Here is a 27,430-nt window from a genome sequence, read left to right as displayed (position 1 = left end):
TCGCTGACTTGGCACTAGCTACCTTTGTAGCAAGGGAAAAATCTCTGGTATTTCTTTATATAAATCTAAATGGCAGGGGTGGTGTAAGTATGAAGATATATACCTTCCAAGTGCTCTTACTTAATCACTCCCCTTTCACCTGGTTCAGAGTTATGTCTAAAGTAAGGTCTCTGTTACTTTCTTTAAAAAAACAGGATGAGAAGTCAAAATGACTTTTGGTTTAAGCCTCTGACTGGCTAGCACAGCAAGAAACCAGAAATATCTGGAATGGATACAACACAAAATTAACCATGGAAAGAATGCCCAGGTCAGGAAGGATTCAAAAGGATGCCCTAGTTCAATCCTGTGAAGAAGGAGTTAGCTGATGGGAACCTGTGTGCTTTTAAAAGATAATGGAAATTATATCAAAGTGATTATACATTTATTACAGGAAGGTATCTACTTCCTATACTTACTAAGAGAGGAGATTATGCTGGCAAAAATGATAAACAAAAAATTGAATTTAGTTTCTTGAAAGGAACAATCTGGACTCAAACAAACCCTGTCAGGAAATATTCACAAGCTTGCCTTCTTATGACTATATATTCCCATTATACGGAACATATCTCCAGTATGAACATGCAATACTTTAATTTTACATTTTGGTTCAGTGTAAACTCTGATAAAATATTTAGCACCCTGGCTCACATTAATTCACTACAGCAATTTAATAACATGTTGACACATATATTCACATATATACATGAAATAAACTACCAGGCAAGAGAAAGACAACAGATTCCTACACAAAGACATTAGATAAGCTTCTTTTTAATTAAAAATGATATCTGGAATATTTCAAAAGACCAGTGATGTCAGACTTGGGTGTTTACTAGGAAAAATTGATCTAATTACAACACCCAGAGATTTTATATTTCTAGAGAAACCTTAATCCAAATGTGAATCTATATGGAGTGGTATTGAAATACATTAAATAAATAAAGATGGATTCCAAAACAGATGAAGTCTATAATCTGCAAAGGATAGCTATGTTATTTAATAGCTTCTTTGAGGAAGTTCTCAAAGCTTTTGCCTTTCTAATGAATAGAGCAATATTAGAGGCTATCTGGAACTGTTCATTTCTCTTGATCTTTTAGCTAAACCTTATTTTGACTGACTTTACAGGAGGATCAAACTTTGCCCTATCCCAGTCAGCACCATTCTTATTTATCCTATGTAACTTTATCTTGTCAGTGATGCCAATTAACAGGACTTGCTAATACTGTTTTATATTCATAACTATCATCATTATCAAAGTCTTGATTCTTACCACTTAATCAACATTAACTATTAATATTATCAGCTGTTATCCTTTTCTGACTTGGATCTCCTCAAATATCACATTTAGAACAATAAAACAAAAAACATTTAAATAAATATTTAACAACGACAAAACTCAGAATTTGATTAGCAAAACATGGTCCTGCCTAACTTCTGCTTTTGACATGCAGCCATGACAAGGGAATGGCTGGGGTAAATAAATGGGAAGTAGGTACTTTTCAGCTTCTCATCTATTTAAATTCAATCTACATCTCAAAAAACCCATTAAGAATGGAAAGTCTTGTTTGAGAACACATAAGAGGGTTCCAAATTTATGGAACAGTAGATGTCTAGGTTGTAGCCATTTGGAAAACAAGCATAATAGTTCTGTTTAGTTCTGAGTATGTTTCTACACATATATCCCTTTCCCACAGCAATCCCAACATCTATAAAAAAGCTTTTTCGGGGCTGGAGAGACATAAAGTCTTGATGTGGGGCTGCAAGAGCAGAAGGACTTCTAAACATACAATACTTATTCAGAAGTATTATGACTATACTCTTATTCTCTTTTTATGTTTATGTTTATAACTAAATGGAAGAAATTTGTGTTACCAAGGACTTCACCTGCATTTGCATTTTCAAGTTATGTATGTATTCCATTTGTAGCCTTCCTATGTTTTCACACTGCTTTTCCTTTTTTTTTTTCATTACTGAAGAATAATTTATTGAAGAGTAAAAAATAGAACAGCTGCACAATGTAGTTTGAGCACTAAAATCCATTTCTCTGACAGCAGCCTTTGATTTTAAAATAGGGATGGGCAGCAAACAATGGCCTTCTATGCGACCTTCACATAACACTGTGTGTAGATAGGAATCAATAAGATGTTAGTTTTCAGACTCAAAATGGATGCCTTAAGACTAACAACATCTAGGGCCTTAAAGGAATATCAGAACTATAGACTACACTTGAAAGTAAAAAAAAAAAAACAACAACAACAATGGCAAACCCACTTCTGTATTTTTGTCAAGAAAACTGGTTGGTCATGTCCATGAGGTCACCAGGAGCCAAGCATTACTCGGGAGAGATATCTTTAATTTGGAAATATGTTATTTCACGTACAAGCAAACAATGCACAATGCTCTGCTTACACCAGGGGAAAAAAAAGATTTTTGTTTTATTTCTCTGTTATAAAGCATGGCTGTTATATGAAAGTAAATAATTAAAGCTACTTTACCTAAGTTTATTTTCCTCTGATTTTTTAAATTAAATACCAAGACTGGTTCTTCCCTTTCTTTTTAAAAGACTCTTCTCTTTTAAACAGAAATTCAGATGCCAAACAATCTATCAGCAGCTTCCACAAAAAAGACTATTGAGGGCTACAATTCAAAAGCTGTTCTCATTCGACTTAAATCTTGGCTCCATTTTTACCATCCTTTGTAACTGTCTGTGTGCATAAATGGGCATTTCTCACAAACAAATGCCATATAGTGCAAAGTTCAGTTTAAGCAATATTCTTACAATCCTCAAAGAAGGCTCTGTCATGCAGGATTCCTATGAAGCTCTTTGTTAAACTCCTGATCCTAGATGACATGAATTTTAATAATCCATAATTTACAAATATGATCAACATCCAGTGCACAATTTATTTTAATTACTTCTTTGCAATCATATGTAGAATTTACTAATAGAAGCAAATATGTGTAGCTCAGGGTTAAACTGTGGAGTCCTTGGGGTTCTCTGAGCTTGGTTGTTTTCTTGCAAATGTTTCATTACCTGGCTAGGTAACATCTTCAGTGTTAGAATGGGATGGGGTTTGCTCTCTGTTTATATACTGTGGCATGCCTGGCCAGTGTTGGTGGGAGTGGGGGTTTTGTTTTGTTTTTTCCCTCTGAAACCGAACCTCCCACAAGAGGAGCTGTGTAAGAACAGTATTCAAACGAGCACAAACGCATTGCAGCAACCCAACAAAATGGATATCCACGCAACTTTATCAAAAAGTGCCTGACCACTCAGCCTACTACAACACAACCAACACAAGCTATAAAAGGGATATCACTGCCATATATCAGAAACGTCTCAGAAACAATCAACAAACTATTGCAACCACATTGGCAACTCCGTAGCACACAAACCAACTAAAGCCCTCCAAAACATCTTAAGCAAACCAAAAGACCCAGTAGCACAAGAAGAAAAAACAGGAGTCATCTACAACATACAGAGTAAGGACTGCAACAACCACTATGTAGGACAGACAGGCAGAAGGCTTGCAGAGCACATCCATGAACACCAACTAGCAGCCAGAAGACATGATGAAAACTCCTTAATCTCACAACACATGGACAGACTTAACCACAGTTTCAACTGGGAAACTGTCAGCATCTCAGACCAAGCTAAATCCAAAAATGCAAGGGAATTCTTGGAAGCTTGGTATCCAGACAAGGCAGCCATCAACAGGCACATAGAGATAAACAACATCTACACACTATTCAAAAGAGACAATAGAAAGCAAAACAAAAGACCAGAACATCTCCTCACCAGCAATCATCACCCAGATAAGCAGAGATTAACACAAAGATTATCACCAGACATACAATCAAGCAGTAAACAATACCCTAATCAAGGAACTACCAGAGGGGAAAAAATAAAACAAAACAAAACCCACACCCCCACCAACACTGGCAGGGCATGCCACAGTATATAAACAGAGAACAAACCCCATTCCATTCTAGCACAGAAGATGTTACCTAGCCAGGTAATGAAATGTTAGCAAGAAAACAACCAAGCTCAGAGAACCCCAAGGACTCCACAGTAGAATTTACTGCTGAGATGTCATATGTAGGTTTGCAGGCCCTCAGGCTTTTTTCATCAATTTATAAAAAGGCATACAATATTGTTTTGTATTTCAGAGTAGGACTCTACTTTTTCTAAGTATTGTTCTTTAGAGGGAGTATCATTAAATAATTACTCAAGCTGCAGTTTCATTGCAGAGGCTTTTGCACAACACTTCCATGCCACAGATAAAATTTTAGAACACTGGTGAAGCTGAATCAGTGTTTCTGGCCACAGAAAAAGGTTTGGAGAATAGACTTTTTGGTGCCTCTCCACCCAGACCAGGCCTTCCCAAATCTCCAGAAAATAAGGCATTTGTCTTTGGGTAGAGTGGCATTTCCAGGTTACAGAACATAAATACATTTTGCTTTACAGGAGAGTATAGTATAATGGAGTTATTAAATCTATCAGATTCATCCTAAACATGACCCAGAAGATCTGTATATACTATCTCACATTAAAAAAAAATAAAACTTTTTTGCATTGCAAGGAAGCCATAGAGATAACACGTTGACCTGATGATACATGACTCACAAGAAGTTGTATAATGTACACTGTACAATGAAAGTCAGTGGTGGCAACATCAGAAGAGACAGCTATTTACACGTGGGGTTAAACTATTGTTAATACACACTGGAAGAAAACAACATCTGTTGCTGGGCAGTATTTTCACACTTTTTCGGCCAAATAATAATTTACATTATTTATGGCTGAATTAAAAGGCAATGATCCCTTTCAAATACTTCGGTAAATGAGATTACATGTGTGAGCATACAGAACTGATCAAGCATTGTATAAAACATAGCAGCATGCAAGAGCAAATTTTCAGCAAATATTGGATATCCTTCAGTGACTATCAGTCAGCATACTTTATGGACTCCATTATTCACAAGAATCCAGAGCCTGCCCAACACCATCTTCCATGAGAATATGAAAGACACCAAAAGCACTGTAATTACAAAGAAAAACAAAACACCATGCACTCAGCTGTGTTTTTGTTTATAAAAACATAGTATTAGGTTAGAGAAGCCTGAAATAGATACATCTTCTCAGATATTTTGGGAGTTGTTAAGAAAAACAATTTTTTTCAAAGCCAGGGAGTCTCATGGCCGAAAATCAAAATACTGAGCAAACCATATTTTATCTATTTATTTGATTTAATTTTTGAAGCTGCCCAACTCCTGAATAATTCTGGGCACTTATAATTAAAAGAAAACAACATATATCAAAAAGAGAGAATACAGCTGAACAGGAGACCTTAATACAAATAAAACCAAAAATCCAAAGGGACATGACCAGCATCCTATCCCACAATCCAGGAAAACAACCACGTTTTTGATCACTTGTGGAAAATTAATAAGGTGGGAGCAGTGTGAATCTCTTAGCATAACATTCCAGAGGACAGGGCCTGCCATCAAGAAGGCATGCTTCCTGGGTCCTGCAAGATGACATTGTTTGCTCAATGAAATTCACAATGTGTCCACTCTACCAGACCTCACTGGCCAGGTGGAAACATATGGAGACAAGCAGTCCCTCAAGTAGCCAGGCCCTATGCCATGAAGGGCTTTATAGTTAATAACCAGTACATTGAATTGCACCCAGTACAGCTCACAAAGCAGTGGAGACACATGCACATACTGTGACACACCCATCACTGCCCACACTTTCTGGACCAGCCTGCATTCTGGACCAGCTGAAGCTTCTGGGTAGTCTTCAAGGGCAACTCCATGTAGAAGGCATTACAATAATCCAATCGTGAGGTGACCAAGGTGTAAGTGACTGTCTGAAAGGCCTCCTGGTGTAACTGGCACACCAGATGAACCTGTGTAAAAGTTCTTTGTCTTTCAGCAAGAGCTGCCAGTCCAAGAGGACCCCCAGACTGTGACCAGTCTCACAAGGCGAAGAGTAACCCCACCAAACACTAAAGATGGAATATCCCCAGAACTGGAAGAACCAAACAGAATGAATTCTTGTCATGACTAAGCCTGAATCTGTTCCTCCCCTCCAGAGGGCTGGGGACTGGGCCAAGATTTTGACAGCGTCACTTCTTTGGCCTGGGGTCAAGATGTGTAATTGGGTATCATCATCATATTGATGATTCCTGACCCCAAACAAACAGATGACTTCACCTATTGATTCCATGGAGATGTTAAACAGTTAAAACCATAGCCAGAACACAAAGAGATATAGCTGATACAGAAAAGAGATCCCCAAATTATATTAGCTAGCATTTTCCAGAAAATTATGCATTCACATATTCTTTTCACGGGCTCTGTCCCAACAAGTATATTGACTTACCCACCCTCAATACAAATTGCATTTTAAATAACCTTGAATTAGTATACCCAGCCCATTACATCCCAGAATAACAGAACTCTATTTCCAGACAGAAGATAATATATAACAAATGGAAAAACTACCAGAAAACAACTTCTCATCTTTAATAATGAGTGCCAATGAATGAAGTCACCCAATGGAATCCAAGGAAATCCAAAACACATGGTGTAGACAGAACCTTCTGCCTATGAGTTTATGAAAACAAACAACACAGGGAAAAAACAATATAATTCCGTAAAACAACATTTAAGAAGTTATATACCCAGTTATTTAACCAGTTAGTTTAAAGACAGCCAGTTTGGTGCATTGGTTAAGGCACCACGCTAAAAACTAGAACACCATGAATTCTAGTCCCGCCTAAGGCACAAAGCCAGCTGGGTGACCTTGGGCCAGTCACTCTCCCTCAGCCCCAGGAAGAAGGCAATGGCAAACCACTTCCAAAAATCTTGCCAAGAAAATTGCAGGGGCTAGTCCAGACAGTCACCAGGAATTAACACTGACTTGAAGGCACAAAATAAATAAATAAAAATAAAAATAGTTTAAAATGCAAGCATTTTCAATTTAGCATGAACCACCATACAATCTTTAATATTATTACCTTCAGGAGGTGGCGGTGGAGGGAATCCTTCCATTTCCATGTTATTTCACACTTTCCTTAATGTGTTTCTTTTCAAGATAAAATAAATGATTCTGTAACAAAATATTTTTTAAAGCAGGTGAATATCTTTTCACATATTAGAGCATATCACATACCATAGTTAGTGCACAATAGAAAACTGCCTATATTTTCAAGAAAGAGAGTTTCTTGAAGACAGAGGGTGTGTGGGGTTTTTTTGTTTTGGTAAAGACAGAGTTTGTGCATATTAGCAGAAGCCATTATAATACAACAGAGCAGCCTTATCCCATACCTACAGTGACCATAGTCCTTTATTATAGATAGTCCTTTATTTCAGAAAACTGTCCTTTAGATTTTACTTTTCAAAAACTCACTTTTGTCCTTTATTTTGGCCGTTTAACTTTTGCCGTACAAATGGTACCACTTCATGCACAGTCTTTCATATTCATGTGAAAAATATGGAAATTGAATTGTCTTTTTAAAATAAATTTACATATACTATTTGATTTTAGATATTTTTATTAGAATATGTGTTTTTGCCTTATGAACCTCTTTCAGATTTGCCCCTTTTCCAGGTTTATTTTTTTCCAAGAAAACATGGTCACCATAGCCCTACTGCAGTGTTGTCCAAACTTGGCCACTTTGAGTAGACTTCAACTCCCAGAATTCCCCAGCCAGCCATGCTGGCTGGGGAATTCTGGGAGTTAAAGTCCACTCATCTTAAAGTGGCTAAGTTTGGACAACACTGCCCGACTGCATCACTAATCCACTTGATTACATTTTGCCTATGCTTAACTCTCACTGAGGCATGGGGGGGCTATTACTGCCAGACACTCAGTGAGGGGGCCTGGGACTAATACTAAGTGCCAGCAAATCCATCTTCATCACACAAACCTAAACCCTCCTCCACTTGTCCTAAGACCTTCCATGTTTTAAACTGCTACAGAAGTGACTGCTTGAAGCCTCTGCACTGATGCAGTGTAATTGTGCTTGTGTTACCACACTATCCTAACTCAGCAATTTGTCAGGCATCCAGCCAACAGCCGTTTCCAACATCAGAAGTGTACACTCCTGTAGAAGATACTGCTAAGTCCTCTGTAAGCCTACATTATGGGCTGGGGCTATTCTGTAATAAAAGAAATCTTTCTACCCATAATTTGACAGATTTATGATTACATGGCATGTGGCTTAAATCCAGATGAGCCTAACTTCAGATTAATTCATAATCCCAAACAACAGAATCAAGGACAGAGTTTAGAAGTTTAACAACAAAAAACATGTGGTTTAAAAACAACATCAGTTAATAAGCTTGAAGCAATTCTAAAGCACCAAACCTAAAGTTTACAGCTTGCTTGTTCTGCATTTCCATGCATTTTCACAGTATGATCCTGTTGGCTCTGCCAGGAGTTTTCAATTATAAGGAAAAAGCACATTGCCAGTAGTTCTCTCCAAATTGCTTATGATATTAGCAACTTTTTGCTAGGACTGTGCCAAAAATTTCTTACTGGCTTCAGATTTTTGCTTTGCTAAAATCATATTGAGAAACTGACACTTCCCCATGTTAAAATGCAAAGGAAAGGAACCACATTGCATGATACAGCTTTAGAACAGACTACAGCATGTAATAATTTTTCATCAGAGATACTGAGGGATATCTAAGAACCACACAGAAGTGATGGCTTTGGTGTGCATCCCATGTTGGGAAGGACACTGAATTTATGTGTTGAATTAATGAAATGAAGCATGTACATGATGTGAGAGAAACACTCTAAATTTAATATAATGAAACTTTGATATAGCATGTCATAGGCCACTGTAAGTCTTTGTTTCTTTTGGGCGTTTGTCTCAATCACCTGTAAATCAAAGAGAAAAAGCCCATCTTTTGTTTCAATACTGGATAATTACAATACACATTAAATGCCTTCTTTGCTATGAGGCTGCAGACCTGAACCCCACAGTGGAAATTTTAATTAAATACTCCCACTGAAAAAAATAAAGAACAACTTGTTTTGAATCTCACAAGAATATTCTAAGCAAACAAAATACGTTCCAACTGACTTTCAATTTTGTGATATCTACCTTACAAATCCTGAGTCTTCTACAATAACATGAATGAAATCAGGTTATATCAAAGACATAATATTGCTATTTTCAATGTTTGTAATCTTCTAGCAATTAATTTTCTATACCACAATAGTGTGTGTGATTCTATTACTTATGCTTCACTTTCCTATCCTCTTCCTTATCTTATTATTTTAACAGGTAAAAGCCAATATTAATAACTTGCTGCATTTTTACTACTACGCAGGGCTTGGTGCCATTTGAGACAAACCTATGAATAATAATTAGATCATTTTAATCTATTTGTTTTCTCCTAACCACATTGCTTCCTATTTTGATTGTGTAATGTTATTACAAACTGAGGCAAGTTCGAAGCAAGCTTACAGGATAAATTTTATTATTTTCTCCAGCACTCAAAATACATATGTTAACTAGCAATTAATTTGTCATGTTTCTGAATAATCTTAAGTACCTCTCTTACTAGGTGATAGGAACTGTTACAGTAGTAAAAACTACAGAGGTGCAGATTTCTAATTCAATTATTTTATAAATTCTACTGAACACATTTTCTCTCTATATTTTAGAATAAAATGAACTACTTTTTTCATATGGTTCTCAATATGCTAATTGCAATGGATATTCCTAAAATAATATTGCAGACTATAATATTTTTGCTTGGGTTTTACGCTTATTATAACCGTTCAAGTGAGGGGATAAAAACTATCTAAGCTATCTTTATACTGTAATTCAATTATTCCTATCAACATCATGGAAGAGAAAGCAGGGCAAATTCTTAACCTTGAAAGTTACCATGATATATTCAGAGGTTTGTCTCATAAAACGTAAGCTTTGTACGATGTAACAAGTGAAACAGATTCTTCTAGACATAGAACTTCTTTTCATCATTCAGTGTTGCTTGCATGGGTTAGCTGCTTACTCACACACGAACTTAAGGGTTAGCTGTTCATTAGAATGACTGCTCTCTAAATTTGAATCATGGCTATCAGATGAATGATAATATATTAATTTATTTCTGCGGTTGCACTTTCCAGTTTATTCACTTTTGTCAGTTCTAACAAGAGGGGTTTTTTTTACAGATCCTCCAAAACATCTCAAGCAATGGCTTAATATTTGTTTCTACATATGTTTTGCTTTTCATTAATTGACGTCTCATGCATCTACCAGCACAGTCTTTATTAGCACTTACAAATACAAGTAGGTCACAATTAGTGCAAGTTCGAATAATGCAATATTCAGTTTAGTGCAAATTGTAAATTGATACCAGGTCACATTAAATGCAACCCAAAATTCAATTAATGCGAGGCTAGTGTGTGCACAACAGAGGCTAGCACACGCACAGTTGTGGTTGGGGATTTAGGTGCAACTGATCTTTGTGTGTGCAACATGGAGAAAAGGGAGATTCTGTCAGAGGAAAACAGTACAAGTTCAAAAAAGAACAGTCTCACTATTACATTAAAGCAACAATTTGATGTAATTGAATGACATGAATGAGGTCAATGCTAAAATAGGACAAGCTGAATCTACGGTAGAATTGTTTTTGTTTTTATTTTGCTTCCTATAACTACTCTGTGATTTTGTAAACCATAAATTTAAACTATAAGTATAATCTTTATATTCTTTACTGTAATATTTCATTAATATACATATAAAAATGTATGTTTAAAATTTTCATTGCCTATTTCTGTTGAAATAGAACCAACTGCCATATTTTCCATAAAAATATCACTTCAAATAGTGCGAATTCGATTAATGTGACCATTTCATGGGATTCATTAATTGCACTAATCGAGACCTACATATATGACAGGACTTCTAAGGAAAAACTCAGAGTATAGGGTGGCTTATAAAAAGGATACAGTCTTTCAAATATTTTAACATCAAGACCCACAGGATATTGTAGATCAAAAACCATACCTTGACTTTGGTTTGGAAATAATGGAAAACCAAGTGCATAATTCTAGAGTGGTGGTACAGTATCTCTAAGGCACAGGTGACAAACTGGTATATTTTGTATAAGGGGAAATACTTGAATATTTAATGGCAGCCCCACACAGACTGTTAAAATGTACTCTAAGTGTTGCATGAAAGACTTAAACTTTTCTAATTTGTGAAAAAGATTTAGCTGGGATATGTTCTATGCAAGCAAGGATAAACTGTAATATTAAGAATTTTAAAAACATCTGACCACAGAACATTGACTTATTGCCTTAAATCAGACACTTCCCCCCAAACTTTAACCCGTCCAGGTGTTTTAATATATAATTCCCATCATCCCATTATAAGCAGGCTGGGGAAGGACGCCCTGGACTTAGTGCCAACTCAAGAGTATATGGCACCCTTGGGCTGCACTGACTGATGATGTCACCTCCCACCAATAGAAAGATCTGCATTTTTAAAATGATTCAAAAGGAGGGGCAGCCTAAGCTTTGGCACCCTAGACCAGTGACTACTTGGCCTTAGTCTGAAACAGGCCTGTCTGGACTACAAGCAATATTAATTATACTTAAGTGCTGAAACTACTGGATTGCATTTTTGCAAGGTAAGTGGCAGATATTTATAATCTAACTAACTGGAACTGCAGCCTGGACCAAAGTGTGAAACTTTTCCTTATAACAGTTAGGGTCCCAGTTCAAATCAAATTACCTGCACTTATTCTAGAGAAAGGAAAAAAAAGTGTAGCCAATTGTTTTTTAAAAAATGCACAGCAACCTACTAATGATATTAGTTCTTGTATCATTTTCTATCTATTTAAACTGTAAAGTTTGGCCAGTCAAACTTTACAGTTTAAATAGATAGAAAATGATCGTGCCAGTCTAATCCTGGTATTAATGATCAATGATCATACCAGTCTAATCCTGCCAATCATTTTTTGTACAATATGATAGTTCCCTTCTAAATATATAACTTTTTCTTTTAAAAAGGAGGAAGTTATATTACAAGATTGGTATAAGTAGCTTCATAACCTGTTTGGAATTTTATTTGAAATTTTATTTCCAAAGGGTTTGGTATTTCATTTCTGAAAAGTTTTAACCAATAGAGAAAGTAGTCATCAGGAGTTATAAGAGTTGTAGCCCCAAATATTTAGAAGATCCCAGGTTGCCCTGCCTTAACAAACAGATTTCAATAGGCTTAATAATAATTAAGAGGGGACGCGGTGGCGCAGCGGCTTAATGACGCTGAAAGTTGCCAGCCAGAAATGGTCGACGCTTCAGCAGTTCGAGTCCAGCCTTCGCGTTAGCAGGGTGAGCTCCTGTTTCCTCCCCAGTTCCTGCCAACCCAACAGTTTGAAAACTCACGTGAGTAGATAAATGGGTACTCTCACTCCGGTGGGAGGAAAAATGCTGGCGGCGCCTTGCAAAAAGGAGTCGGGAGCAGTTGCCGGTAAGCATGAAAAACAGCGCGTGCCAAAAAAGGGCGCGAAGCAACGGAAACCCTGCCTCCTGCGCTCACCAGCTGGGCTCTGCTCTAGGAAGGAGGCTCTGGCAAACCACTTCTGAAACACCTTGCCTTGAAAACTGCAAAGGACTTGTCCAAAGCAGTCACTGCAGAGTTGGTAACGACTGAGCGCAGATAAAAAAAAAATAAAAAATAATAATAATAATTAAAACCTGTCCCATCCATTTATTTTATCCAAGAAATGCACATCAAAGGCAAACATACAACACACACTTAGCACATTTGGTGCTGTCGAGATGTGATGAACTACATGTGATTGTTGGACTATAAGACCTAGAATTCCCTACCATTGGTTGACAATATCCAAATAGCATATAACTTACAGAACTAAGACTCACATTGTTCAGAATCTTCCCTTTACCTAAACTCTCACAAACTTCTTTTATTTAGAAAAGCTTTCACTACTTTACAGCCTCCCCACATACAAAAATCTGCATCAGCTACCTACAAATTGCAACAGCTTTAGGGTTCAGCCTCAAGAGTTCCTTATAAACTCCAGATCTTAGTTCTCTATTTGCACTTGCTCCCCAACTCTGGGTTCATCCACCACGTTAAGCCCTAATGTGACTAACTTCCTTTTGGTAAGTAAACCCAGCTAACTGTGTATATTCAATAAATGAGAGTTAAAATAATCTGAATTAATGCATTGTGTAAATCCCATCTCTACTTTCCTATTACAATCTACAATTATTCTTTCTTTATCTTCACAATGGACCCTATAGTTACCCAGGGGCCTTAACCACATCTTTCTTCTTTAAAATCCTCCAAAACAATAGTCCTGTCTTTCTAATACTTATTTTTGTGACAGCCTATAAACTCATATCCACCAATGCATTATACCAGATCGTAAATTTCATTGCATCAATCTCATTTGTTCATTTAAAATTGGATCCGATCCCCTACCCTGCCCAGTTAGCCAATTTTCTTGCTCTAACCTGCAACATAAAATGGAAATCTGGCCCAGTAACTAAGCCATATGTGACTAAAGCAGACTTTCCCTCATTGCTTGTATCAAATGGAACTCTGCTCAGATGGGTTTAAAAAAAAAATTGAGATTCTGCAGAAATTAAAAAGAAAGAAAATCTCTCAATAGATAGCTTCTGTACAAAGGCTGCTTTTCTTTTCCTCAAGTGTTCCTGATATAAATATTCTGGGAATTTCCTACTTCCTTTGAATGTTGAAATAAGCAGTGACTTGCCAGATATGATATTTTAACAAAGTATCCCCAGTTCCTAAAAGGAATTCTGCCAAATGGATATACAAATAAAGATGAACTAACCTGAAAACAATGCCTCCAAATACTTTATCTAGAAGATTTAAGGTTCACCTTTCTACACCTCTGGCACTCAAAAGGAGCTTTAATTAAAAAATGCTATTTCCAGTATTATATGGCTTTAAGTAACTGAACATACATAGGCTGATTGCATCTTCATCTATAATATAATGTTCCATGTTTTATGAATCAGGAAATATTGGCATAGCATCATCACGACCAGACCAAGTTGCACACCATAAGGTATCTTATATCAGTCATTCATTTCTTAGATTATGTTACACTTTTCTCAGCTTCAAACAATCTATCTCAAAAATAATGTTGACTTATCTTAAAGTTTGTTATAAATCTGTAATGGTGTAAAACATTAAAAAAAATTATATGTTTTTTAAAACTAAAATATTCTTTCCTCTTACGTAATCCCCCAAAACCGTGTTTAGTCTGAAATATAGTTTAGGAAAACAAGATCAGAAGCTAGGTTTGACATTCTCTATTACAGTAATTTGAAATAAAGAACTATATTTCCTCTGTGTTCTTTTCTGAAGTAGATCCTGAATAACTATTCCTTCCCTTTTCAAACTATGCTTGATTAACTATCAGAGTTGATTTCCTCCAGTGAGATGGATCAATATTTCAAATAAAAGACTGGATAATTAAAAACATTCTCTTCTACAGTTCAGTTGGCTGAGTTTTCTTTAAGGTGATGCATCCTTATGTTTCAAGGACAATAATCAATTATTCCTGGGTAAACTGTCTACAATCAAAAGTAAAATAATGTCCCTCTGAATATTCTTTCTCATATTTCAAACTCCCTTCATGTTAGTCAAAGGTGATAGCTAGTTGTGGCAGAATGCAATTAATCACAAATCATAATTACAGGACACTGTTAGCAAACTGTTGAGGATAAGACTTGCCTAAGATATGAACACATGGCAAAAGTCAGGATTGACCCACCAAACACAAATCATTCGTTTGAATTCAAGAGTTCTCTCACACAGAATCATCCTTTCCAAATCTTCTCATTCATCCAGCATTCTTAGCACACAAGATCCACTCAGCTCAATCATTCATTTTTCTCTTTTAAAATCATCCCCCACCCCCAATACAGGCAAGTAACACATATCTAAAACAATGAGATTTCCTCCCAGTCTCTCTGAGCTAGAAGTTTCAAGTAAGAATTATGCCAGCAGCCATATTCCTTGTTGGGTCAGGATGAACACTTAACTAAAATCAACATTCTATTTCAACTAATTTATATTTAGTATACGAATACATATATTTAGAATATTTAATATAAGTATTATCTATATGTTTAATACTTTCTCCCTTCTATCATTCAAAATTAACAATTCAGAGGCTTCATTCAACATTGCAACTTCATCTTCTGCACTCATCCTAAACCGTCCCATTGTTCTCTGAAAGCCTTAGAACCTTAACCCCATCCTTTTAGGGCCCTCTTTCAAATAATTCCCCAGCTCCTCCCATTTTTGTGCCACAATACCCAAGCCTAATAGCTGAGAGAAATGTAAAGGAAGACAATGACCTCCACCCACCCACCATTCTTACTCTCAAAGTCTCCAGAAGATAAATCTGGCAGGCACATAAATCAATTTATTAGCCACTCACTTGATGTACTTACTATTTCACTTTCTAGCATTCCTGGAATCACACAGAAACCAGTTCCAAAATAAATCACAAATATTAAAGGGACATTCCACAGGTAGATAGGTACATGTTAATGGGTCCAACCACATTAAACTACTCCAAGTTGGCATGGGTAAAGTTTTTGGTAACTTATTTTTCAATAGACTGTAGGTACCCAGAAAGAAGACTAGGCATTTTTCTGTAAGAAATTTAAGAAATTTAAAATGGCAGGAATGGTCTAGATTTGCTGACAGTTCAACAATGGCAGCAGAGGAGGGTTTTTTTTTCTTGTTATCCCAGGGAGGCATGGGTCATCTTAAATGAATTTTCTGTATAAAATATTACTTATTTGTTAGATTTCTATCACTCCTCTTCTTCAAGAGCTCAAGATGACTTCTCTGGAAATTTCCCTTCATGTTATTTCCACAACTACCCTGTGAAGAACCGGTTCAGACACCCCAGACCAGAACACACCTGTCTGACATCCATCTAACTACTACATCCCCAAACCGATCATTTCCACATAAGACGATTACTGCTGAAAATAATTCTTAATACAGAACTCAAGAAAGCATTTCTATAGCCCCACGCAGCATCTTTTAGTAGTACTGCAATTTGGCAAGTGAATAAAACTGGTCAGTAGATGAAACAGTGGGCCCTTTTTTTGCATGTAATTAAACTGCAGTTTCTTGTGCAGACTCTATCACTTTTGCTACACCCACAGTGAGCCTCCCTCTTTTGCAGCAGACACAGGGAAGGATTAAGGAGGAATCTGATATCATGTCACGATGTACACTTGGTGTCACCATCTTTTCAAAGAAACTTTTACACTTTGTAAAGCTACGTTCCTGACCACAATCAGTGTAAAGTGTGCAGCCACAGACATCAAAAATATAAATGCCTATAGACTGCTGTCCTGCACAGTTCATTCAGAACTCAATCCCCACAATGTTAAATTGTTTTATTCCTAGCTAAACATGCCCAACCCTGGAACATCATCCCGCACATAGAAATGCGAAGTACAAATAACTCTCTGTGGACAGAACTGAAACTGAAACCCACAGATTTAATTAGATTCATTATTAGATACATAAACATTTATGTTGGGAATAAACCCTTCCCTCCCCACATATATCTACTTTAAAAAATATATATCTTCCTAACTCTATTTTCCAAACAGACGCGCTGAGCAAAAAATCCCACAAAAACTCTTACTGCTTTGGCATCCATCCTGTATGCATATATACAAATTTTTTCACCATGACACCATCAGTTTTCTTGATCCAAGAGGCTACACCCCCGCCGCTGCTGATGAATCACTGCTCCATCGGGGGATTAAAGAGAGAGAGAAACATACCAGGTGGGGCTTCCAACAGGGAGCAACCCGTAACTCCCCCCCCCCCGCCCCTTCTAGACAAGCCGCAGCAAGACGCGCGCCCCAGAGGACGGTCCTTCGCCATCTCCCATCAAAGGGCCCCGCGACTGAATGGAGGGAAGAGGCGTGAGGGCGCAGTTCAGGCTCACTCCTCCGGAGCCCATCTCTACGCACCCCTAAACTTTCTCCTCCACGAAGCCCTTCTCTCTCCCGGTCGCGCCAAGCCCTCGCCTTTGAAGATGCCCAAGGGGACGCACTCAACCCCGTGCTTAGCATCGCCGTTTTCACCTCTGCAGCCCCGAGCGGCGGCTCCCGCCACTGTCAGCCCCTCCTCTCGCTTCACAGATGCCGAGGCAGGCTGCACCGTCCCTTCCAGCGCACGCAGGCGCTCAGCATTGCTCCGCACACGCAGCGGAGACCCTGCCGAGCCGAGGATGTCGCTCGGACCGAAGGCTTCCCATGATTGGCGGACCGGGGGAGAGATCGCTCCCTCCGGTTGGCTCTCCCGACTGCCACTCCCGCGGCTGCTCCTGCCGCAAAGGCATAGGGCGCTGTGGCGAGCAGAGCCGCGCCGCCGCTCCAGATCCTTCCCTTCCACCCCCAGACACGCATGCATCGCATTCCTAAATCCCCACGTGACCCGCCTAATTGCTCCCTATTGTACAGCTGGGCTGCGCGGAGTAAAGCTGCCCCTGCCAGCGTCTCCAGCTTGAACGCGGTCCAGAGCGCTCTGCCTTGTTTCTCTTTCTCGGCAAGGGAAGGCTGCTTGCTGCTGCTGCTGCTCCTGCAGAAAACTGTGCAAAACCCTCCATTTGATTGTCGCTAAAAACAATTTGGCATTTTCACATCATTCCGAGCGTCGTTTTCGACAACTTTCTGTTGACGTGTGAGGAAAAGCATAGATCCTAATGGAAGCCCTATGAGGCATCTCCACCCTGAAGACTCCCTCAGCCCGCCTTCTGCAGTCGGGGCGCTAAATCTGAGCGTCTGTTTATGCAGCTATTTTGGCTAGACCACAATCCAGCCGTATTATTTATCCAGAACTTAAAGCGGCATGACGACCTCTCCTTCCAGGGATGCTTCCAGCCCCTGCAGCAATATTTTGTACACTGACTGTGCCCCTAAGGTACATTGTTTTTTAAGTTCAAAACAAGCAATCACAGTTTTGTGCCTTAAAAGTGGCTGAGCGAGAGGAGTTTTTCTTGCTCTTACAAGAATTGCTGTTTGGTAACTGACCACAGCAAAAATGAAGATAACTCACAGTGTAATTCTGGACTATAGAAACGGTAATAGGATTGTCATCTCTCGGTCCACTCCATAAATAGGGTCTTTGAACAGATTCATAATAGGCAGTCTGTGTTTCCCACATTGTTGCACCTGTAAGCTAAGCTGCATCAGTTGAATTTCTGCATGCCACAGGTGTTAATAGTTCAGAGCCCTCATAACACTGGATTTTACTAGTTAAGCTTGTTTTGTTCCCAAGAAAGTAGAAATATCTTCTTTCCCACATGTCTTTTTTCTGGACAACAGAACTGATTAAAATGCACACTGAGGTAGTACATGTTGTCTTCCAAAAGTAATTCAGACAAGAATCCTTTACATTTTAGTTCCATTTTAATTTGTATTACTACTGATTGTGTGGTAGAAACAACACTTCATCAGCAATGAGCAGCACTGAAATTTATCATATCTATAATCCTCATGTCCCAGCAAGCCAACCTGCAGCAGTTAGCCACATAGATAAAAAACATCATTCATAGAATTCAACAAACATAGTTTTTATTTTATTTACCACAAACCAGAAAAACACAGAATCAGAATAAACTCAAAGCAGAGAACAGAGTAGCCCTCAAAAACCTAAAGAAGGACCAAACCATTATCACACTCCCAGCAGACAAAGGCCAAATCACAGTTATCATGGATAGATCACAATACAGGTAGTCCTCACTTAATGACCACAGTTGGGACCAGAATTTAGGTCGCTAAGCAATGTGGTCATTAAGCGAGACACCACGTGACCACTTCGTTTAGCGACAGCAATCCCAGCAATTCCCCTTGCAGTTGTTAAGCGAATTTTACCAGTTGTTAGCCAAGGACCCACCCCAATCCAAGCCATTCCCAGTCCCAAGCCTCAGTAAGGTAAGGGACTGCCTCCAACCCCCCACCTACCTATCTCTGCCCCTGATCTCTGCCCTTTTGGCTTCTCTGTATCCTGCCTTGCGGGGCAGCAACCAGCCCCAGAACCGTGCGGCTCTGAGGCTGCTTGCCACACCCCAGGAAGCTACAGCTGCCCCAGCCCAGTCCCACCTGCCTATCTCCCCCCCATCTATGCCTTTTTTGGCCCCCTGCCACCCTGCACTCCACTGCCCTAGCTTACCTTGCCATCTTCTTGCTCCCGCTGGTGAGGAGGCATGCCCAGCCTGGCTGCTGGGCCAGGCTGGGCTGACTTTGGTTGCAAGAAAAAAAAATGCTAAAGGTAGCCCCTCAGTGGCAGTGTCATAAAGCACCCCTTTTCGCCGCATTCTTGGGTGGGGCTGGAGCTGGCTTTGGCTGCAGAAAAAGGGGGGGAAACCCAAAGCAGTCCCTTTGCAAGAGCTCTTTGCAAAGGGACTGCTTTGGCTTCCCCCCCCCTTTGTAAATTTCAACCCTTTTAACCACATATTTTCCCATTAATCCATCTGTATATTATAACCAAAATTCTTAGCCTATTTTATCATCCATTCTTTAACTTGTTCTACCTCTGTTTCAGATTTCAACAAAAGTTTGTACATTTTAGCAATTACATGTTCATCATCAGTACATAGTCACATTTCAAATTCCGTCTTACTGTGGTCCATACTGTAAGTCTTTTTATCCATTTTAAATCTTTCAGATAACTGTAAATGTGAAAACCATTGACAACTATATCCTTCTGCTATTAATTACTCTCTTGATTTGATTTTAAACCCCCCTTGATAGTTTTCCAATAAGTCATGTTACATCAATGATTTGTCTGCCAGTTCTCTTCCATAACATGCTTCTTGAGCTGAGATCCATAAAGATGTTTTCGGGCACAACCTGGGTTTATATCTATTCCATATTCTCAATATGGCATGTCTAATAACATGATTTTTAAGTCCACTTTAATTTTAACTTTATCATACCATAAATATCCATCCCATCCAAACCTCAGGTTGTGAGCTTCTAACTGTAAAAGTCTCTTGTTTCTCAGCAACATCCATTCTTTCATCCAGACCAAACAACGATCCTCCTCTTTCCTTTGCATCTTGTAACACTTTGTATTTAACTCATTTTTCCCCCTTGCCAGTCAATTTAGATGTATCTTTTTGCCATTGTTTAAATGGTATATCCATTGTCAAAACAGGTATTGTCTGAAACAAAAACGTCACTCTTGGCAAAGCATTCATTTTTATCACAGACAATTTTAATTTCTCCCATCTTAACATGTCCTTCTTAATTTCAGTCCATGTCTTAACATAATTATTCTGAAATAATATATAATTCATATTTATCATGGTAATACACAAGCGTTTTACTTCTTTCTCAATCTTAAAACCAGTTGTTTCTCCATCAGTTCTATTTGATCTTCTAATTTTATATTTTTGTTAACATCTTTGTCTTCTGACTATTAATCTTCAAACCTGCTAATATACCAAAGTCCTTTAATTTTCCCATTACTGCTTCTATTCCCTCTAGTAGATCTTCTAAAATTAACACCAAGTCATCTGCAAATGCCCTTAACTTACAAATTTCTTTTTAAATCTTAATTCCCATAATTTCCTGATCTTGTTTTATGTCTCTATTAAATACCTCAAGAACCAAAATGAACAAAAGTGTCTTGTCCCTTTTTGAATCTCACAAGGTTTTGTTAGTTCCTCATTACAATTATTTGTGCTTACCCATTTAATAAAATTATCTTCGAGGTTCATATGTCCCAGAACTGTAAACAAAAAATCCAGTTCAATTTGCCAAAGGCCTTCTGTGCATCTAAGATCAATGCAGCTTATTTTTCATTTTGTTGCTCCAAGTATTCCAAAATATTCAAAACATTTCTAATAGTATCTTGTAGTTGTCTTTTAGGTAAAAACCTGCATTGATCTTCATGAATAAAATCCTGTAAAATTATTTTCAACCTTTCAGCCAAAATCATGGTAAACAGCTTGTAATCATTGTTCCATAAAGATATTGGTCAATAATTTCTTGTTAAAGTCAAATCTTGTCCCTCTTTAGGTATTAATGTTATATTAGCCTCTTTCCAACTATTAGGAATCTTTCCATTCTGGAAAATAATGTTCATCATTTGTTGTAAAGGTTGTAAAAGCTCATCTTCAAAACATTTATAGTAAGAGGCGGCAACCTATCTGGACCAGGTACCTTTCCTGTTTCAGTCTTTTTGATAGCTTCACACAGCTCCCTTATTGTTATAGGTCCATTACATTTTGTCTCTGATTTTCTGTAATCTTTGGTAAATTCTGTTTGTGCAAGCATTCACCCATATTTTCCAGGAAATTTCTTGACCTTTATATAAGGTAGTATAATACTGATGAAAGATTTTTCTCATATTCGCATTATCTTTTATTACAGTATTCCTTCTTATAACTTTAATATCACTTTCTTTTTCTTTTTGCAACTTGTATGCCAGCCATCTCCTGGGTCTATTTGCAAATTCAAAATTTCTTTGTTTTCCATAGTTCATTTTTGTTTCCATCTCTCTCCCTGTTAACATAGATAATTGTCTTTGTAAAGACAATTTGTTTGTTAATTTGGTGAATTATAGTTGTCATCCCTGGAGATGTTTTTAATTCTTCTTCCTTTTTTTAATTTCATCCAAAATCATTTATATTTTATCTTGCTTTTTCTTTTTAAATTCACTATTGCATTGTATAAAATATCCTCTTACAAAAGCTTTACTTGCATCCCAAACCATCTGTCAGGTTCAGCCCAAAGAACCCCAAGAGACAATGCAAATACAGTTCTTTTGCGTTTATTAGCTACAACCTCCAGACAGAAAATCTCCCCAGACTGAACCCTAGTTCCCAAGCCAGCCAGCCACAACACTGTGAATTCCTTAGGGAGGTGCCAGCCTCATCTTCTTGAACTTCCCACGCTCCTGTTGAGGGCTAAGAACACACTTATCTCCCTGAGCCTGGCCTTCATAAGTCCATTCCATCACACCATCCTTACTTCTGCCCTTATTAAGATTATTCTCAAAAAATTCCTTTAACTTCTTTTTACAATCCTCAACCACCATTTCTTTTTGTAATAACATCTCATTCAGTCTCTACCTAAATGATCCATTTTTCCTTTTAAAAGTTAAAGTCACTGGATTATGATCTGAAAATGTCTTTGGTAACATCTCTACTTTATAAACCCTATTAGCCAAAATCTTAGAAATCCAAATCATGTCTATTCTTGAAAAAGATCTATGTCTTTCAGAAAAATAAGTATATTCTTTTGAATCACCATTTTTATGTCTCCATGCATCAACAAGCTCCAAATTATCCATTAAATTAAATTTAAAAAAAAAAACCCTTTGGTAATTTATCCTGTGTTTTTTAAATATTTTTCTCAGAAGTTCTGTCTTTTTATGGGGAAACCACCCCATTCCAATCCCTGAGGAGACACCAATTTTCATATGTAAAATCCAATAGTTTATCCTTAAGTCCTTTATAAAATGCTGTTTTATCTTCATTTGGGGCATAAATTCCCAATATCAAAGTCTTAGCCCCCTGTAGATTAACTTCCACCCCAACATATCTACTACAATCATCAGTCAATATACAAAGTCAATATACAAAACTCCCTTTTTTTTCAATCCTGCTGAAATATATTCCTCTCCCAGATTTTGACTTAAATATTTTACATCTTTTTTCCTAATATGTGTTTCTTGTAGATAAATCACATTTTGTTTAAACTTTTTCAAATAATGAATTTTTCCCCCTTTTTTGAGAGGCATTTGCCCCATTTATATTCCATGTTAAACATTAATAATCCATCATTAGTCCAAGATTTTGGAAAAGTCACTACCTGTAGCGCCCAATGTGGAATCCTCTTCAGTGTCTTGTATCTGTTGTGGCATTTGCTTAGTCTCATCTGTCATTGTCACTTCCCTTTGTGTCTCCTCCAGTTCTTCTTTATTTTTTCCCCCAAAACCTCTCTTGCTTTCTGCAGCGAGTTCAATCTAAATCTCTGTTATTTGAAAGTAAGAATCACCCAACTTGCGCCATCTAAATGGAATTTTCTTCTGTTTAAGTTTGTCAGAAAAATGTACTATTTTCTCTTGCATAATATTCTATTTGGAATTTCCTTAAGTACAATTACATCTGTATTATCAATCTTTAGTCTAGTATTAAAATGCTGCTGTACAACTTGATCTCTTGTCTTCTTCCTGACAATGTACACAAGGACATCGCTTGGTACATTTCTTAACTTTGCAAAATGTGTATTGATCCTGTAGACCTTATCAATCTCTGTATCAGTATCATCTTCCTTCCAATCCAGGAAATCAGAGACTTAACAATCCTTTCTCTAATATCCTCTCCACATTCTTCTGGAATTGCTCTAAATTTTAAGCAAAATTCTTTTTCTCTCAGTTCTGCCAAATTGTCCAAATCCTTCTTCATCTCTCTATTTATAACTTCTGTCTTACTTTCCAAAACTTCCACTTTGTCAGTAATTTGTTTTAAGTCTTTAGCCAGTTGCCCTACAGATCCTTCAGTTTTCTTAACTTCTTCTTTCAGATCTTTTTTTATCTCTGCAAATCCTTTTTCCATTTCCTTTTTAACTGTTGCTGTCATCTTTTTACCGAATTCCTCAAACAATTTCTGCAGTAAATCAGGTGGAATGCCCTTATCTGTAAGTCGTACCAGTGAACCCTTATGCCCTTCTCCCAATTTGGCAATTTTCCTTGTTGCCATGATAAGAAACTGAAAGTATGTCAATTACAATGGTGAAAGTGAAAGGCAGGTGGTGGCGGTGGTGGCTGCTGCTGCTTCTTCTTCTTTTCTCTCTCTCTCTCTCTCTCTCGCTTGCTTCTTTTTGTCTTTAACATTTTAGTCCCAGTTGGCTCTCCATCGTCAAAGTCACAGTCACAGAGTCTGACCCATATTATTCTTATCTTTTTATTTTGTAAAATCCACCAATTATCTGCTGTCCTTAAAAATAAACAATACACATTCTCATGAAGGTCTCATCTGTTAGTCTAATTAATTTTACTATTTTCAAAGGTACTTTTGTCATAAAAAATTATTTCTTCTATTTTTTTTAAATCACTGTCCCCTTTTTCTGTTTGAAACTTTCTTAGATCACAATCTTGTTAAGCTTTTTGCTTTTAAATTAAAATCCTTTAAAATAGTGGAGGGGGGGTCCCCCTTCTTAATTTCAAGAAGAAGGCACTCACTGAGAGAGTGTGATCTTCATTGCCATTCGGAATCTCTCTCTTAGGTTATAAATTAATTAAATCATAAAATGATTAAGAAGGTGAGGATTTTTCCAGTCAAATGTCCATAAAGGCTGCACAGCAATTTAGGGCACATTGTAAATCCCTTGACTTCCAAGCTGCTCAACCCACAACTGACCATAAGAAACTAAATTCCTGCAGTCTCCTTGTGAGCAGCAGCTCTCTCGGAGCACAGGTGGGTGATCCTCTGATTTCTCCTTCCTCTGGAGAAATTTCTGTCATCTGGAACTGTCTCCTGGCTGGCAATTCCACTGCTGTACTGTCCTTGTTTGCGGAGCCATTCACAGAGACATCTAACCAGCCATAACACCTCACCTGAAAGTAAATTTTTTACTTAATCTGATAATGCTTGTAAATCTCATTCCTATGTACTTTATGCTTTTTATACTTTTTTCTTCCTAAGCCTGCTTTTTGAATACCATACACACATACAAGAACACATACATACACATATACATACATATATACATACATACACAATGGGGAAACTGGCAGGAAGTCATAAGGTGCTGTCACATGACATCACGCTTAATGACAGCAGGTGATTTGCTTTATGACTGTAGCCAGCACTGATGTCATAAGTTGGGCATTGTCATGTGATGTTTCACTTTATGACCATGTCATTTAGCAATGGAGTTGCTGGTCCCAATTGTGGTTGGTAAGTGAGGACTATTTGTATATGAAGCTGCTAGGTGAGGTCATTTGACAGCACACCCCAGGTAGAACCAGTGCACAATTGGGGGGGGAGGGGGTCTCTTAGACTCGCAACTCCTGTTTGAAGAACAGGTGGCAATCAGGGCTAGGAGGGCCTTTGCATAAATCCATTTCATGCACCAACCGCACCCTTTACTTTCTTGATTGGGAGCCACTGCTCATAGTCATTTATACCTTGGTCATCTGCGAAGTAGACTGCTGCAATGGACTCTACATATAGCTGCCCTTAAAGATCACTCAGAAGCTGCAACTGGTTCAGAATCGGGTGATGCAGACAATTATGTTTGCACCTCAGTACGCCCATATGGGATCACAGCTCAACAGGTTGCACTGGTTCCTTGCAGGCCATCATATTCAATTCTAAGTGTTGTCACCTGTAAAACCCTTCATTGCATGAGACCAGGTTATTTGCAGAACCATTTCTGTCTGGTCATTTCTGCCCATCCCACTAGGTCTGACAGGGTGGGCATAGTATTAGATGGTGCCATCTGGTAGGACCCAGGAAGCTGTACAGAGTAAGGAAAATTACCTTGATGGAGATATTCAGAAGGGTGTTGCCTAGGCAAAAGCTGCTGAAGCATTTTTTAAGTCCAGAACGGCCAGATAACATTTGAAAGTAGCTCAGACAGACACCTCCCTAATTCACTGAACTATAAGGAGGAGGAGGAAGTACAGCATAGACATGCAATATTCTGTTATCATAGACAACCTCAATAAAAGTAGTTTTAGTCTTTAGCCTTCCTGTGGAGTTGATTTCATGGTCTGGTATACCTACGTAGTGGGGCTGACAGAAGCATGTTTGTCTTCTAGAACACCATACTTGCCGAGATTCATTTGGTCCTGACCCTGCTAGCCTTCCCTAAGACTCTAAAGACCTGGATGTTCCCCTGGACATGAAGTCTGGGATTGGATGAGCCTGTCAATGTGATTCTCTCTGTGTGTGTGTATATATATATTTAATAGTATTTTATTAAGATTTTAAGTTTACAAAGTTAAAAGTTAGAAATGAAAAAGAAAATTGAAAATACAAATTATAAAGAAAAGGAAAAGAAAAAGTGAGATAAAGTAAAAGAAAAAGAAAAAAAACATGAAAAATAGATAGCTTCCAATCTATCTCTGGTCTTAAGAATAATAAGAGTGTCATAAGTGCTAGTTTTTAATGCATTAAGTAGGAATAATTCGTTGTCAAAACATATCCCATTACATTTATAATCTAATCTTCAAATCCCCATGTAAGCTTCGCCCCGCCTGCATTTTGCAAATAGTCCATCAATGGTTTCCATTCTTTAAGGTAATAATTATTTGAATTTTCTTTTAATAAACAAGTCAGTTTATCATTTTCTGCCATTTCCACCAGTTTTAACAACCATTCTTGTTTTGTTGGTAGTGTCTGGGTTTTCCAAAATTGTGCATACAAAAGTCTTGCTGCGGTTTTCATGTATTGAGTAATTCTAATAAGATGCTTTCCTATTTGAAAGTCCATTATCCCCAGCAGGAATAATTCTGTTTTAAATGGAATCTGTATTTGTAATATGCTCTGCATCAAGGATTGTATTTGAGTCCAAAATTTCTTTGCAATTTTACATGTCCACCACATATGGTAGAACGACCCTTCTTGTTGGTTACATTTCCAACAAACGTTGGAAATTGTCCCACACATCTTTGATAATCTTTGGGGTGTCATGTACCATCGATACAACATTTTATAAAAATTTTCTTTCAAATTATAACAAAGTAAATTTTAATCCTTTAGACCACATATTTTCCCATTGCTGCATATGTATATTATGTCCAATATTTTTTGCCCATTTAATCATGCATTCTTTAACTTGTTCTTCAACCATTTCTTCTCTCAACAATAATTTATACATTTTTGCTATTAAGTGTTCATCTGTTTCACATAGCTGAATTTCAAATTCTGATTTATTCTGTTCAAATCCAAATTCTTTTTTATTGATTTTGAATTTTTCTTTATATTGCATATAAGAAAGCCATTGAAAAGTATGTCCTTCTAAAACCAATTGCTCTTTTGATTTGATTTTATATTCTCCTTGTTCTTTTTCGAATAAGTCTTTGTATCTCATCCATTTATTTTTATCTCTTGTTTTAGTTCTATAAAAAGCTTCTTATATAGATGTCCACATCGGCATCTTAGGGCATAAAAGTGGTCTGCATTTAGTCCAAACTTTTAATAAAGATCTTCTAATATAGTGGTTTTTAAAATCCACATTAACTTTAACTTTATCATACCACAAATATCCGTGCCATCCAAATCTCAAATTATAACCTTCCAAATTTAATAATTTTTCATTTCTCAAGGTAATCCATTCTTTAAGCCATACTAA

General features: G+C 37.5%; 1 protein-coding gene across 5 annotated transcripts in view; it reads right to left on the bottom strand.

Annotated features, from left to right (window-relative positions):
* The window catches only part of ARHGEF10 (Rho guanine nucleotide exchange factor 10), a 106,275-nt gene extending 88,732 nt beyond the window's left edge, over positions 1–17,543 (bottom strand). For 2 of the 5 annotated variants that reach the window (XM_088136802.1, XM_088136805.1), the window contains exon 1: positions 17,201–17,543. In XM_088136802.1, the coding sequence (XP_087992928.1) occupies positions 17,201–17,528 (328 nt within the window). In that variant the 5' untranslated portion in view covers positions 17,529–17,543. Of the gene's footprint in view, positions 1–7,064; positions 7,157–16,752; positions 16,849–17,086 lie in introns of those variants that run through there. The other 3 variants (XM_007425189.3, XM_025164756.2, XM_025164757.2) reach the window with 3 other exon arrangements.
* Positions 17,544–27,430: the final 9,887 nt, after the last annotated feature.

This window comes from Python bivittatus, unplaced genomic scaffold, assembly GCF_059951505.1.
Source record: "Python bivittatus isolate LINGU-HERP-01145 unplaced genomic scaffold, Pbiv_v1 ctg000020_np1212, whole genome shotgun sequence".
NCBI lineage: Eukaryota > Metazoa > Chordata > Lepidosauria > Squamata > Pythonidae > Python > Python bivittatus.
The sequence above is the reverse complement of the archived record's forward strand: the minus strand, read 5'-3'. Positions and strand labels throughout refer to the sequence as shown.